The sequence below is a fragment of the Haliaeetus leucocephalus genome, unplaced genomic scaffold (genome assembly GCF_000737465.1).
Source record: "Haliaeetus leucocephalus isolate CR32 unplaced genomic scaffold, Haliaeetus_leucocephalus-4.0 Scaffold233, whole genome shotgun sequence".
Taxonomy (NCBI): Eukaryota; Metazoa; Chordata; class Aves; order Accipitriformes; family Accipitridae; genus Haliaeetus; species Haliaeetus leucocephalus.
Window position 1 is genome coordinate 511,468 of NW_010972669.1, and position 15,982 is coordinate 527,449.

Genomic DNA, 15,982 nt, shown 5'->3' on the forward strand with positions numbered 1-15,982 from the left:
TGAAACAATTTTTTTAGAGCCATCTTGTGGGGAAAGTAAGCAATTTAAAACAATACATGTACTCTAATTGGTTTCCTACCAAAAAGATCAGTGTTCAGTATGACATCTTCTAGTACTCTTTTAAAAAAATAAATGTCTCAGTCACAGTGTAAACCTTATACAACATTGTTTAAACCACTGGAACATGAAGGAAGTGCCTTTATAAACAATCATGTGTTAGAAGATTGGTTCTAGATAGAAAAAATATATATCATTAAGATGCTATTTTTCTGAAGAATGCTTTTAGGCCAGATTCCATTCAAACTCCACCCAACTGCACCCCAGAAAAAAGGTGCAAAAACCTAGAGAAGCTGAGGTTTCTTTCAGAGCTTGCTTGGCCAAATGAGTAAATCAGATGGAATTATTCAATCTAATTAAAATAGGGTAAAAAAAACCAAAACAAAACAAAAAAACAAATAAATTAAATATATTAGTAGATTCAGCACTCGAAGCTGAAGAGCTTTTGTTCTTTAACATCCCTAGCATTGCCAAATTATTTGAAGTTTTGGTAATCTTCTGCTAGTTCTGAAGGACTTCACACCAGTTGTTTATAAAGAACTCATTGAATGACAGTTTTCTGTTTGCGTACACTTAAGTGAAGTACAGGGTTGGGCAGTCAATTTTGGAATAATTGAAAGTTGTGATGCAGGCTTCAGCTACCTAGCGCGCTGCTGCTTGATCTAAGTGTCTCGTCTATGAAGCAAAGCGCTTAAATTTTATCCTAGAGAACAAAAGCGCACATGTAGTCCCTATATCTTACTCGGTTTTAACTTACGCCCTATTAAAATACTTCATTTACATAGAACATTAAAGCATATCACATCACATTTATCCAATACGTAATTATCTTCTATTAATACAAAAGTAAAACAGAATACCACAGAAAGCTTTTACAAAGTGCACAATCAAGAGGTGTCACAGAAATATGCACTTTTCAGAGCTGTTACAATCAGTGTATAGTATAGGCTAGCGGGCACCTCTGTTAATTTTTGTTTTGCAAATAAATAAGGATATTTGATAACAAAAGGGTCCTATGGTACCCAAAGCCTCTGACAGATGTAACTAAACAGAACATACTGACATCCAGATGTGTAACCAGACAATTTTGCTAAGGCAAGCATGAGTATGTCAATTTTTAATTTTACACTTCTACCAAACTTTGAGTGAAAGAAGGTGTACATGTGCGCTTACAGCTTTTCTTCCTCCTTGAAGATGACAATGAGATCCGCTTCCTCCACATCCTCTTTAAACTTTGGAAAGGAGCCCTGACTCAGGTGCACTCGCCTTAATGAGATTTTGGATTTCTTTGAATTTTGGATGTTCTTTGTCAGCTACCAGCTGCAGCAATATAGCTTCACTAGTAGTAACTATAATTCCAGTACGAGCAAGACGCTGAAAAAGAGCAGAGAGAGAATAACATGAGATACTTGCAAATGTTTGTAAAAACGACAAATGGTATTTTTAAAAACATCTATTAACAAAAGTATTGCCAATTCCATTCCAACATTTCTTAGTAGTGCCATTTATGAAGCTAGAATGGAAAGTGACTGTTTTTAGACTTTCCTGAGGAAAAAGGCTGCCCGGGATTGCAAATAAGGCTTCCTGCTTGGACTGGATTCTTCCCCCATGTCAGATTTAATATGCAGAAGACCCACACCCTCTTATATTAACAACCCTTTCCCCTTGCATGGTCCCGAGGATAGCTTTCTTCACTCTCATGCAGATTTGAAAGGCCTGGGGAAAAAAGAAAATAGAGGTAGAAGCTGAAGGTGTTAAGCAAGAAACTTAATTGTAACAATTTCTCTTTTAGGGCTTGTTGTGTACTAGTACTTCGGTCTTTGGAATACACAGCATGCTAGTACTAATAGTCTCAGGAGACAGAACAAAAAGCTGCTCTACAGACCTTATAACTCATACTAGCACAACAGCGGCTCTTTTAACCAACATCCTCAGTAATTCCTGAATTAGTTCTCACAGGCTACAGAATAAAAAGCATCGCTGCATAGAAAGCAAAACTGAAAGAGGTCTGCTAGATCTTGTAAGTGCGCAACTAAACAGAGCAATGCTACACCTAGCCCAAACCACAGGAGTTAAAAGTCTGTAGTTTGTGATAAGACTGTGGTTGTTGCTACATAGCAAAGTTATCTTTAAGTAAAGTCTGAACCACCCCCTGACCCCCATCAACTTCCCAGCAATTGTACAGATGCTTTGGCAGTAAAACTCTTCATCAATCCAGCTTTCCCTCCATCATCCTCTCCTCAGCTGCCTGGTCCACCAAATCTAATAGGGCCCTGAATGAGCCAAGGGAGGGCAAGAGGCAGAAAATACAGATATGTTCACCTTCAGACAGGTTTCAATTATAATTACTAAGGGAAAGAGACTCTCCAAACTTTCTAGGGCAGACATAGATCACTGCTGTTTAGTTGTTGCATTACAAAGCAATTGAGGGGGGAAGTTATTAATTTTAGGGGACCAGTAAAGTATATGTAACTACAGTCTATATAATGAGAAACGAACTAGGCTAGATTTACTCAAGTCAATGCTTCCTCCTTGCAATAATGGCAGCAAGCCTTGCGATATTCTTAAGTTGAAGCAAAGCAGATAGCTTCCCCAGCTCTCCTATTCTGTACAATGACACATTTGTTTAAACCACATACACGTACAAAAGAGAAAAATAGGTAAATCACAATGAAATATTATAGCAATGTTTTCAAGATGTACTTCTCCAGAACAAAAAGGTTTTGCTTGTAACTAGTATGGATGAGAGAAAAAACAGACTGTTAAAGAACCTTGCCTTCTGAGAAATGTTGATTGAAAAAAGAGAATGTCTTCTCTTCAGAAGTGAAACATACCATAACATGTCAAAGAGGCTGGCATTGGCTTACTTCTAGGACTAAGTATAATTTATATAGTTTTGATATTAGTAGGAATGAATTGATGCACATGCTAAGCATACTGGATTATTTTCAAGGAAAGAAAAAGTTTTCTCAAACAAAGGAAAGCAGCAAGCATGTGTTGCATCCACACCGCAGAAACATGTAGAACAGAAAAGAAATCCAGCAGGAACAGACTAAGGTGGCTCAATCTGAGACCAAGCAGTGACACAAGGCACCTTCATCAGATAGGGCAGATACTAAGAACAGCTACATCGTTGGCCAGTTGGGTTGAATTATTTCATGAATGGAAATGTTGAGGTTTTTCGGTTTCTGGGTTTTGGGGTTTTTTTATTGCAAGTTTTTGCCTGCTGTCATTTTTAAACGCACAACAGAAGCAGAGGCAGTAACTCTTTAGGGTCATCCAGGCAGACCTGAAAGCCTTGGCTATCAATTAATTCAAACCACACTTCCTAGTACACCTGTTCAGATATTTGCATGTTTGTCACCAGCACCATCAAAATACATGCTATGAGAAGGGAAATGTGGAGAACTCAAGGGGCGGGTGGGACCAGATGGGATTTATTTGAGGTTGCTGAAGGTTGTTTTCACTACAAGGTCACTTTTTATCATCCTTGAAAGGTCACTGTGAACAGAGGAGGGCTGTTCCTGGGAAAAGGTAAACTTTAAACCCATATTTCCAGAAAGGTAAGGAGAAGGATCCAGGGAACACAGATCAATGAACCTCACCTCAGTTCACCAGGTATAGAGCAAGTTTGCACAAGAGACAATGCCAGACTCACCATTAAAAGAGTATAACTAGAACTATCAGCTCTACGGTGAGACTAAAGACGGATTACCCAAATGCTTTGCTATTTTACCAACTTCCCTAAGAAACATACCAACTCGGTCAATCAGGATTACTGACACGCCCAGTACATGAGTCCCTTTCTCCTAGTCTCTTGCTCCCAAGCATGCCCACCTCTTGCCCACAGCCCTCAGCAGCATTTTTAAAAGAGGTTCTATGGCACAAAAAGGAGACAATGTTGGCGTGTGCAGCCACTGAGGAGGATGAGGAGAAGTTACTGCCATGTAACTGGCTGGGTCATTACAGCAAGCCAGCAAACATTCCCCAAATCATATTTTAATGATGACTACTTAAGCGACCACCGCAAAACATTTTCTTTGTGCTTGGTGAGAAAACATTGCAAAGACATACTAAAAAGTTGCCTTAACCCGACCAATTTGCCTGGATTACAGCTTTTGCAACCAACCATGCTTTTAAGATGATTGATACCTCTTTGACTAGAAAGAAAATCAAAGCTAGCTAGTCACTGCTTTAACATCTGTTAACACTGCACTAACTTCTACACTTGCAGACACAGCATAAGTGATAATCAAATGTACAAAGACATACACAATAACGCAAACAGATTTCAGTTTTTCTATATTTGTTTTCTCTACTACTGCTGCTGCATCACATTGACTTGGGAAGTCATGATTCCAGGCATTCCTGCACTCTGTGTACGTCACTATGCTTTACATGACAGATGACATTAAGCTTCCATTTAATCAAAGTCATGGGTCTCATCAAATGCTATATGCTGGTGATTTCCCTTTAGCCTTTAATTCTCTTATTCATGAGAAACAGAAGAAATTAAAAGTCTTCTCGAAATCTATGAAAGAAGTATAAAATGGTGTAGTTATTACTAGTTTCAATTTCAAAATAGTTGTTAGGGCCTGAGGGAAAAATTGAAACACTTAACACATATATCAGTTTTTGATTTCTAACAGTGATGCCTCTAGGCAAGTTAGAGTACACTATCAAAAAATTGTTTGCATGAATTTGCTACCACATAGTTGTATGTGCTTTTATATCTTTTTGTTGCATTTATCTCCACTTTCTCAACATTTAGTTAGACTAAGCTCCTATTAAGGGGGGGCCAGGAGGAAGTCTTTACTATAATCACAGAGTCTTGAGATTAAGCTTTAATTTGCACTGATGAGGAAGAGCAGAGGGACAGACAGACATACAAGAAGAAGCTTTGAACAGGATCACTTACTATATTCCATTGCATTTCAGGGAATTTCAACAGCAGAACAAATACTGTTTGGAACAACAAAACCAAAAGCTCTGTAGCACTTCTACTCTGCTATACAGATAACACTCCATAAGAAAGTATCCTAAAATGCTAATGGTTATACAGAGTAACCTAGATTGCATGAAACAATCACTTTTAAAATCCAAGTGTCCCAAACTGGGTTCCACATATTAAATCATAAGTTAGGGAGAAAAAATAAGGCAGTAATCCTTCTCCACCCTGGAAGCTATACTGAGAATCAGAACATTCACCTCTTCTCAAGTCTACATTTGTCCACTACTTACTGACTTTAGAAATTTCTTGTTAGCTTACAATAAGTACGGAAATTAACATACATACCAAAGGTGGAGAAAGCCTCGACTAAGAAACTTACCTCAAGAGCAAACATTCTGTCCATCATACTTCTTGATGAGGTGGCATCAGCTACTATGTGGACTTCCAGACCTCTGCCAATTAATTCCAATGCTGTTTGCTGGATGCAGACATGAGTCTACAGGGGAGAAATCACAGGCAAAAAAACCAGCAACAAACCATTGCTATAAAACATGAGTAGCACACTGCCAAAGTAGAGTACATAATTTATTAGGGTTCAAACACGTATTTTTCTACCCCTGACATTACTAGGGAACTCAATGTGGGTTTTAAATGCCAATCAAGTTTGAGACAAGAACCTGTAGTTTACAAATATCTCATTTCAGATTTTATTATAATATCAAAGACAAATAACACAAGAATAATTTAATCTGTAGAGGATATCTGAGCACTAAGCAATATAAATTGACTCTTTTTAATTACAGAAAGCAATGCTTAATACTATTGTGGGCCAACTGACATTACCATAAAACAGTACAAGAATGGCAAGGTACGTACTTCTACTCCAAACAGGACAACGCTGCGCACTCCAGGGATCTCTGCTAATGCTGCTTCAACTTCTGGCAACACCATTGAAAATTTTGTTTTGGGAAGCACAAGTTTAGCTCCTGTTAAATCAATTTCTTGCACAGTGCTGCCAAGACCTTTGGGATACTGCTCAGTTACAATAACTGGAATTCCTAGGAGCCGTGCACCTTGGAGCTGCAAGGGGGCAGGAAGGAAAGCATACAAGAAATTATTAAAGATCGATAATGGCAAAGACGTTATTATGTGAAACTGAATAACCAGTAAACTGGCTGTGTGTAAAATAATAACTTACATGTGTGATCAAAACCCACTACAAGAAAAAAAAGCAAAAAGCATACCAGTCGTTGGCCCACGCTGATGATATCACCGAAGTACTTGATGGCAGGCCTGAATCGCTCTTGCATATCACAACAGAAAAACACAGTGCTTGAGGGTGTCAGGTTGCCCAAAGTAGTCATCTGAAAAACAAAATAATGATAATGTTTTCCATGGCAGCAAAGACCCTTTCAGAAAAGCAGCAGAGCGAAAAAAAGCCTGCAACACCTCTGCCAGGTAACAGACTTGTTACTTTAAGTCAAAATAGGAGAAAGGTTTTTTAAGCCTGATTTGGTATGTTTCTAAATTCAAATGAACAGCTGATACAAAGCACTATAGTACCGTCATCAATAGTTAATCAAGATTTTATTAGGCGAGAGACACAAGTTAGTGTAAACGTACATGGAAACTTCTGAACCCTAAAGTGGGACAGAGAAGCACACTCCCTGAAGTACTGTAAAAAAAAAAAAAGTACCAACAGGAAAATTACATTCCTCAAATTCACTTTTAAATCCACAACTCTTGGAACTGCCATAAAATCAGGATAGATTAAAGTTTAAAAAAAAGTCAGACTTCCACTTGCTTTCAATACTCTGCGTACATGTATTTTCAAGTTTCACTGTGTAGTCACTTTGTTTTATCCATGACATCTTTTAGCACAAGTCTGCTGAAAGTCCAAAGGCTAGAACGAAAGCACAGAAGCTTCTCAGTATTATGATCAGAAACTGAACTGAATACATTTTAATGACAAAAATAATCTCCCAGAGTTTCCCTCGTACAGGCTACCAAGTGGGGTAGAAGTGGGGGGTAAGAAAAAAGAAATCAAATATTGAATTTTCTCATGCTTTGAAAGAGTGCTTTGTATTTGTATGAAATTACTTGCACTACCTGCAGAAGCAAAGGATAAGGCTTCAGTTGGAGGCTACAGGGAAAGAAAGCACCTACATACTATCATATAGTTGTAAGGCAACTCAAGAGCAATTACATCCATTCAGGAGCTTTTCAGCAGATTGATAAATCAAATTGAATAAACTGCTTCTGGGAAGTACCCATTAATTGTATACACTTCGTTTCCTGCAAACTAAGGTTGTGATGTTTTAAACCAAAACAAAATTACAAAATCTGTAAAATAGTGTATTTGGGAAGAGCAGGGATATATTGGGTTTATGTGGCAAGGTTTTGGTAGCGGGAGGAGGCTGCAGGGGTAGCTTTTGTGAGAAGTTGTCAGAAGCTGCCCTATGTTGGACAGAGCCAGTTCCAGCCAGCTCCAAGATGGATCCGCTGCTGACTAAAACTGAGCCCATCAGTGATGCTGGTGGCATCTCTGTGGTAATATATTTAAGAAAGGGTACAAAGAACCCACTGTGACACAGCAGCTGGGAGAGAGGAGTGAGAACATGTAAGACAAACAAACTCTGCAGACCCCAAGGTCAGTGAAGAAGGAGGGGGAGGAGGTGCTCCAGGCGCCGGAGCAGAGATTCCCCTGCAGCCCGTGGGGAAGACCATGGTGAGGCAGGCTGTCCTCCTGCAGCCCATGGAGGTCCATGGTGGAGCAGATATCCACCTGCAGCCGGTGGAGGACCCCACGCCGGAGCAGGTGGGTTCCCGAAGGAGGCTGTGACCCCTGTGGGAAGCCCGCGCTGGAGCAGGCTCCTGGCAGAACGTGTGGACCTGTGGGGGACCCACACTGGAGCAATGTGCTCCTGAAAGACTGCACCCTATGGAAAGGACCCATGCTGAAGCAGTTTGTGGAGGACTACAGCCTGTGGGAAGGACCCACATTGGAGAAGTTCATGAAGGACTATCTCCCGTGGGATGGACCCCACACTTGAGCAGGGGAAGAGTGTGAGGAGGAAGGACTGGCAGACACGAACTCTTATGAACTGACTGCAACCCCCATTCCCTGTCTGTCTGTGCCACTTGAAAGGAGGAGGCAGACACGAACTCTTATGAACTGACTGCAACCCCCATTCCCTGTCTGTCTGTGCCACTTGAAAGGAGGAGGTAGAGAAATCAGAAGTGAAGCTGAGTCTGGGAATTGGGAATCCTTAAATATAAGTCCCAAATCTTTCATTGATTCAGCACATCTCCTGAGTAAAACATGTTTGATCTCAATTCCCAAGGCTAAAAAACTACAGTAATGGCCATGCTCAACCATACAGAATGGCCTGTGCAAACTGTTGTAAAAATTACTTGTGCATTATAATTGTAAAAACTAAATTCCCACACCTCTCAGATTCAGTACACCGCTACTGCCAAAACAGCAAAAGTTCATAACCTCAGTTCCTTCAGTCCTTGCCAGCAAAATGGCAATACTATTAATACAAGCAGTTACAAAGGCAAATGCAGTAATGACCATAAAGCTCTAACACTGGACCCACTGATGCCACAGGAAGACAGAAGAGCATCACAACAGGCATGAGGGAAGTCTTTTTCACTAGGAAGGTACAGCTGCACTGAAAGAGGTTACCATGGGTGGGGGGATCTCCATCCTTGGAGATTTTTAGCATTCAGCAAAGCGACAGCTGATTTGATCAAGAATTGGCTTTGCGTAAGAGTTAGGGAAGGCAGCCCCTAGATATCTCTCCCAAACGACACTTCTGCAATTCTACACCATGTAATAAATGAGGCCTGGGACCAAGAACACTTGAAAATAAAATTAAATATTTAATAACTGCCTTGTTCTTGAACACCATCCATCTATATGCTTGAACAATCCAGAAACCAGTTGGTGAGAGGCACTAACGTACAATTGAACATCACAGCAAGCACCTACCGTGACCCATTCTAACTTTGGCACTACTATCAGAGCAGTCAATCGTGACATTTAACTTTCCCACGGCTCAGTGGCAAAAATAGAGTAATTGGAATAGACAATAGCTATAAGTGTGCCTCCTTGTCATGGTTTAACCCCAGCCAGCAACTAAGCACCACGCAGCCGCTCACTCACTCCCCCCCCATCCAGTGGGATGGGGGAGAAAATCGGGAAAAGAAGTAAAACTCGTGGGTTGAGATAAGAACAGTTTAATAGAACAGAAAAGAAGAAACTAATAATGATAATGATAACACTAATAAAATGACAACAGTAGTAATAAAAGGATTGAAATGTACAAATGATGCGCAGTGCAATTGCTCACCACCCGCCGACCGACACCCAGCCAGTCCCCGAGCGGCGATTCCCCGCCCCCCCACTTCCCAGTTCCTAAACTAGATGGGACGTCCCATGGTATGGAATACACCATTGGCCAGTTTGGGTCAGGTGCCCTGGCTGGGCATGAGAAGCTGAAAAATCCTTGACTATAGTCTAAACACTACTGAGCAACAACTGAAAACATCAGTATTATCAACATTCTTCACATACTGAACTCAAAACATAGCACCGTACCAGCTACTAGGAAGACAATTAACTCTATCCCAGCTGAAACCAGGACACTCCTACTCAGAAAACGTGTCATTTTGTCTTGGCATTTACAGGACAAGCAAAGACCATTATTTTCTTCTATAAATCATTCCACCACTCTAATTTTTTTAAGATCACTTTGAACTACTGCAAACCATCATGGATCAGAGTGATCAACATGGAGTTAGTCTATTGCCTTAGTATACACCTTCCTATGCCAAGGCAGTGGATGGCACTACCATCCTTAGAGGAACAAGTATGAATAGACTAGGAAGGCCTTCAAGAAGTTGCATAGTCTGCCTCTACAGAAGCATCAACCAAACACAAATATTCTTCACAGATACCTACCTGGTCTGACCCATCAGCAATAAACAATTTACAGAGCTCCTATACAATCCATCCCACAGCTCTTATCTTCATCTTGCCGTGTCTTACCCACAGCTCCTTTGTTGCCATTTAAGAGTGTTATTTCCAGTTCTGTCCATGCTGGATCTGAAATGCAAGAGCATTACCATCCTCCTTCATGTGCATAACCATGCACAAACATCTATTCCCATACCTCAAGACTCAGATCCAGTCTCCCTTTAGTCCTGTCCCTTCCTTATTCTAAAATATATCTAATACTTTCAGTCTTTCCTCCTACAACTCAAATAATTTTCATTGTCCTCCCTGGGGTGCTTTTCAAATTGCAGTCTACAGTGAGACACCCAATACTACTATAACAGTAGTATTTCTCAGCCGTAATAGAGCCCCAGAGAAGATCGGTCAACTCACAGCCCTTGCAGGCTCTATTCAATTTGTACTTTCCAGTATGCTATTTGCTCTTTTCATAATTGAAGATACTTAGACTCCTGAGGTGCATTTTAGCCTCAAAAATCATCCCTTGAACTCTCCTTCATGTTTTATTTGCATAGTTCATTATTTCTACCTTAGTGTAGGAATTATTTCTACCTTTATTGCACCCATTTTTAACTGCATCTTATTTCACCTTGTTTCTCCAACTTGTAATGAAAAGCCTGAATTCTGCTCTCTGATGCTTGCAGCTCCTCCCAAATACAGTATTTGCCTTCAGTTTCAGCAATGACATGGATGACAGAATATTTACAAGCAGTGGATTTGGAATAGATCTTATAGAGCCCAATTCAATATTATTCTGATTTGACAGTGAAGCACAGAAGAAAACTGACTGCCTTTCCAGCCAGGGAGCATCCTCGTTACAGACTTCCACTGAACCCATAATCCCATGTGTTTATGTCAAACATCACAGGGAGCTGGAGCAAAAGCTTTTTGCCTGCTTTTCTCTATTATCAAGTTCGTTTAATATGATTTAATTTAAGCCTTCAGTTTCATACCAGCGGCACTCTAAAATAAAGTTGGGTCAACTATGTATTTGCTAAATAGAAGCTTTCGCAAAATCTAACACAAATAATTCCTATATTGATTTTCCTATTTATTTCTGATTAACTTGCAGTCTAAATCGAACCATGCAACACCTGGCAGAACAAGAAGAAACCAGAAGAAATAGATGGCAAGATCAAAATATCAACACTTGTTGGTGTTACTTGGAACAGCAGATCTGGGAAAGAGCACAGCAGAAAGTAGTCTGAAATTAAGTTTCATAAATAGTATGCAGTCCATAAATAAATTCACAGAAGTATCTGCTACATATAAAGGAAAGTTTCCATTTACTGTTTCTTCAGTGTGCCACGTAAGTCCTACCACTCACTTGCTCTCAAAGCTGTCCTCGGTTCTCCACGGCCACAGTGCATCAGGGATATTGGACACCTCCACCTCAGGCATCCCCCAGCAGTGAACACCAGGACCACCCGCACCATTCCAGCATTGCACCCTACCAGCGAGCTGGGGTGGGGGCAAGCGTACACCCGAACGAATGCCAAACCCTGGGCTGGCACCTCTTTGCTTTCACTCCAAGGAGAGGTAGGCTGTGCCGCTGCAGGCGCATGGCACCTGTCCGAATCAACCCCAAATATAACATCTACTCAGCCACGGTATCATTAAACAACCTAAATTTAAAAGGAAAAAAAAAACCCAACACCCCAAATCACCTGAAAATCCCACACACGCTGTATAAGCTTCTCCATTACCCTCCATTAGCCACCAGGACTTCCTTCCCTCCAGCTGGAAGTTATCCACAGCACAACCAGAATAGGTATGTCAGACGGACATGTAACCCAATGCAGCTCTTTCACCCAGCTAGAGGAGTCATCTCTAGGACCTTGTCCAGCCCAGGATTTAAAGGTATGCTCTCATGAGTTACATCAGCTTTAAATCCTACTCTAGAGAAGGCCTAGGTGGGAAAGGACAGGTGTTTTTTCACATCTATTTCATCTCTGCTGATTATTTTTAATCACACAAAATGTGACTGTGATGAAATGCTGTAATTACAGTATCAGCTTTACAAAAATATTCACATATACTGGGTCTTCATCTGTACTTTCCCTGTTCAAACTTCAGGAAACCATTGCACATACAAAATGCAATTTTCCCCCGCTATTTGAAATCAATAAGAAAATGGAAGTAGAGAAATAATCCCACGTGACATCACTAGTCACCTCATAAATCTCTTGCCAAGGTTACCCACTAAAAGGGCAGAGCAGAGGACCTCACAGCATTGGTATTTCAAGGATGCCATGAAAACACAACAACGAAAAGAAGCTATCATATTTTCTTCTCCTTTACTTCTAAAAGTAAATCTGTAAGATTCAGTTTTACTTTGGTGCTTACCTTTTAAAGGGGAAAAAAAAAAAAGAAATTCAGTTTAATGTATTTCAAGGGAAAAATAGGTTACAAGTGTTTCAGCTTAGGAATATAAATATTTATTTTATGCTAAGCTGAAGTGCTGCCTTTATTTGCAATTCAGCATTTTAAAAGGACAAACTTAGCTAAACACATGATGTTCATATAACTACAAAAGTACAAAATTCTTTATCAAAATCCAAAAGTATCAAAATGCTTGCTGCAGAGTAAAGATACAGAAACAAGGATTCTGGATTTTAAGAAACCTCTCTTTCAGTATTTTTAGTCAGTTTTTTCCCTTCTTTTAAGTGCTGCTTTTTAAAAAAAAAATTTATTTAGAAAGACTGTATTTATTGTAGCACTAATGTATCCAAATTTATAACTGCATGTTTAAAAAAAAAAAAAGGAAACAACTCCCCTCACTTGACTCAAATCCTGCAATTTATGCTTTGCTTTTTCCTGGTCTTCAGAAAACAGATTTAGGCTCCTGAGTTAATGTTACTTCTATTTCCAAAGCATCTGAATGTAGCAATATTAGACATGTGTAAAAAGAGTGAAAATCTGTGTATAAATAGTTCTGTTTTATTTACCTTATCTTTCAGCAACAATTAAGTAACATTCTGCAAGAAAGATCCGCCCAAGATATCAACATGTCTTTTAAAAAGAACCCCTGAAGTAGAGGTGCTTTATGCAATTACTTCAATAATTTTACCCTTTTAGCTCCAGCATCTTAAGGTTACAAGTTTGTAAATGCGGGGCACAAGTACTGCGGAAGAGGAGTCACCTTGAAGTTATGACAGCAACTGTGAAATAGCCTCTCTTGGGCATATACACGAATGCTGGCTGAACTCCTCTATTACATGGCTATAACGAGCATAGCTGTCTTGTCTTCTGATCTCTCCAAAGTGTTTTTCCTTACTGCTTCTCTCCTCCAAAGGCAGCTACAACAGTTACAGCAAAACACAATAGTTTTAGTAGCACTAATTAACTGCATTTAGAGTTAGAAGATGTTAAAGCAGTCCTGCATTCCCCCACCTCAACTGTAAATCTTATTCTGTTAAAACTTTCAAAAAAAGTAAATTCCATGAAAAGCAGATGACTGCTTTCTGCTAGTACTCAGTCCCTCAATTTGCAAGCAAATGCCCTCCTCACCCGTTGGGAGAGGCCGAGGGTAAAGTCCCTTCTCACTGCAAGACAGTGGCTGAGGAATTTGAAGAGCGGCAGCCAGGCTGAGCATCAGGGTTTACTGCATCCCACCAGCCTGCCAAACACTGGGTGGCCGGTAAAAGTTCAAGTGGCTGTTTTGCGCCAGGACAGCTAAACCAAACAAACTTGCATATATGAGCACAGTACGAAGGCACAAATACAACCAGAGAGCAAATGTCCCTGTACGGATTGAGCCTTGAATTGAGCTGCATGGAGTGACTTTCCAAGGGCAGCATATGGTGATTTCTCCATGAGATTACTGCCCCCCTCAACTGCAGGGACAGGAAATTGAAACAGCCCAGTCAAACACCATTCGGTACTGACATTTTTTGAGCTACTGCAACAAAAGGCATCCTTCCGTGACAGGTCCACACAGGAATCAAAATGGGAGGATATCGTTCCAGGGCTCATGGGCGCTACCACCCTAGGGTAGCCATCCTGAACTACACGCATACATATATTTTATAAAGTTAGCACATAAAAATACTGAAATTATTGTCTAGGGATACAGATGCTAGTATCTGTGACTCTTTATTTTAAAACAAATATGTATTTCCAAATCAAGTCTAATCACATCACTGAGCAAAGGTTGTCCCTCTTGAAAGACAAGTTCAAAATGGTATTTCAACTGACTATGCCACACGCAGAGTTGACAAACCTATATCATGTGTAACTACAGATAAAACGTCGGGGAGGGAGACAAAAAGGGCACACAATAGTGGCAGTGCATGAATCAACATATGGAAATAAAGTATAATCTTCCCATCAGTAAATCCCAAAGGTCTTAAAAAGCACAGCTGTGACTTATCAGACCAAATGTTCCCCAAACGAGTGATCTCTGAGCACCTGCCGGTGGCTTAAGGCAAGCTGACTGACATCATTGTGATGTCTCCAGCTCATTCTCAGCTGCTGAAGCACATCAAGGAGGCAACTAAAATAATACACAAGTACCATCCTTTTCATATCAACAGTTGCTATTGTCAGAGAATTGCAACAGTATCGGCGAAAGCAGCTAATCAATTAGGGAATTAATGCATTAAATATTGGTTCATCCTGAATCCCTGCAGTAAAAGCTGCGTAGTGCATCTGCACTCTGGGAATGACGTATCCTTCCATGTCTCAACGCTGACCTTTTACACCGAGATGTACGTCCTGCTATGAATGCTGGGGCTGCATTTATAGTTTCAGTGCAGAAGCTGTTTACAAGAGAGTCTTTGCAGAGCAGTGATCTGCACGCACAAGTAAGAAACAAAATTCTGACCTGCACCACTCCTGCACACCCAGATTGCACAAACTCCATTTTTAAAATCCTTGCTTGAATTAATACCCATACCAACTCTTTTTGCAAGTTGGCAAGACGGTCCCTTCCCATCTCTCTGGCTGGGCACCCATCCATTCTGTTTCCAACACACAAAGGAGAAAGGTTTTAAACTGAAGACAATGAGTGACGAATGATGAAATGAGTAGTAACTGACAAAATAAGCCATTAAACTAGTTTGGTCTTACTAACCACTCTTTCCATACACAGGGTTAAGGAAAGGACAAAAGACTCCAAAGGCATCCTTGATGTACAGTCTAAGCGAACAGGACACCTCGAGAGTTTATGGGTTCAAGACACTATGATTAAGCAGGGTTTACAAACTGTGTGGATTAGACTGTTTGTAGAAGCATAAAGACAAGATGAGCAGTTTTTACGACATCACTTTTTCAACGTACTAGTAATGTTGGCTTGACAAACTAAAACTTCTTAATTATAAATTAAGAAGAATGTTCTCAATTAAAACAACAAGTACATGTTTTGTTTTTTTACAGTTGACTTCATGATGCTGGAGAAAGGAAAAAGCAATTTAGCTTCGAGTGCAACTATTACAGCATGACTGGCACGAACCTCAAGCGTGCATAAAGGTATCTTAGTATGAAACACACGTACTGTATCTGTCTGGCAGTCTGGTTTCCCGGTTTACGGCCACAAAACTAGCGAGTTACGAACCTGCAAATCGGAAAGCGCTTTCGGGGGCCAGAAGGGATACAGGAATCCTAGGCACCGGCAAGCCACGAGACCGCGCTCCGGCAGAGCCCTCGTCAGCGGCGCCCTTCGAGTTTCCTCCTAGCGGCACCAGCTCCGGTGAAGGCCGGGCAGCACCCGCCGCCCGGTTTAAAGGCGGAAACGCTGCTTATTTCAGCCACCGGGCTGTCTTCCCATTCACCGCCGGGCCAAGCAAGTTCTGGCGCGCTGAAGGCAGAGCCCGGTTACCAAACGCGTGCGGCGCGGAGCGCACCTGCCTCCCCGCCTCCGCGAAACGAAAGTTTCCACGCAGGAGTCAGTCAGCGCCGGCGTGCGGGGCTCTGCCCGCGGCTCCCGCCCGCCCCGGGCTCCCCCGGCCGCCGCC

General features: G+C 41.0%; 1 protein-coding gene across 1 annotated transcript in view; it reads right to left on the reverse strand.

Moving 5' to 3' along the window:
- Window positions 1-793: 793 nt before the first annotated feature.
- Window positions 794-15,982, reverse strand: part of ISOC1 (isochorismatase domain containing 1) — a 15,644-nt gene continuing 455 nt past the window's right edge. The window contains exons 2-5 of the mRNA XM_010567968.1: window positions 6,253-6,372; window positions 5,885-6,088; window positions 5,388-5,504; window positions 794-1,431 (exon numbers count right to left, since the gene is read on the reverse strand). Of these exons, the coding sequence (XP_010566270.1) occupies window positions 1,285-1,431; window positions 5,388-5,504; window positions 5,885-6,088; window positions 6,253-6,372 (588 nt within the window). The 3' untranslated portion in view covers window positions 794-1,284. The remainder of the gene's footprint in view (window positions 1,432-5,387; window positions 5,505-5,884; window positions 6,089-6,252; window positions 6,373-15,982) is intronic.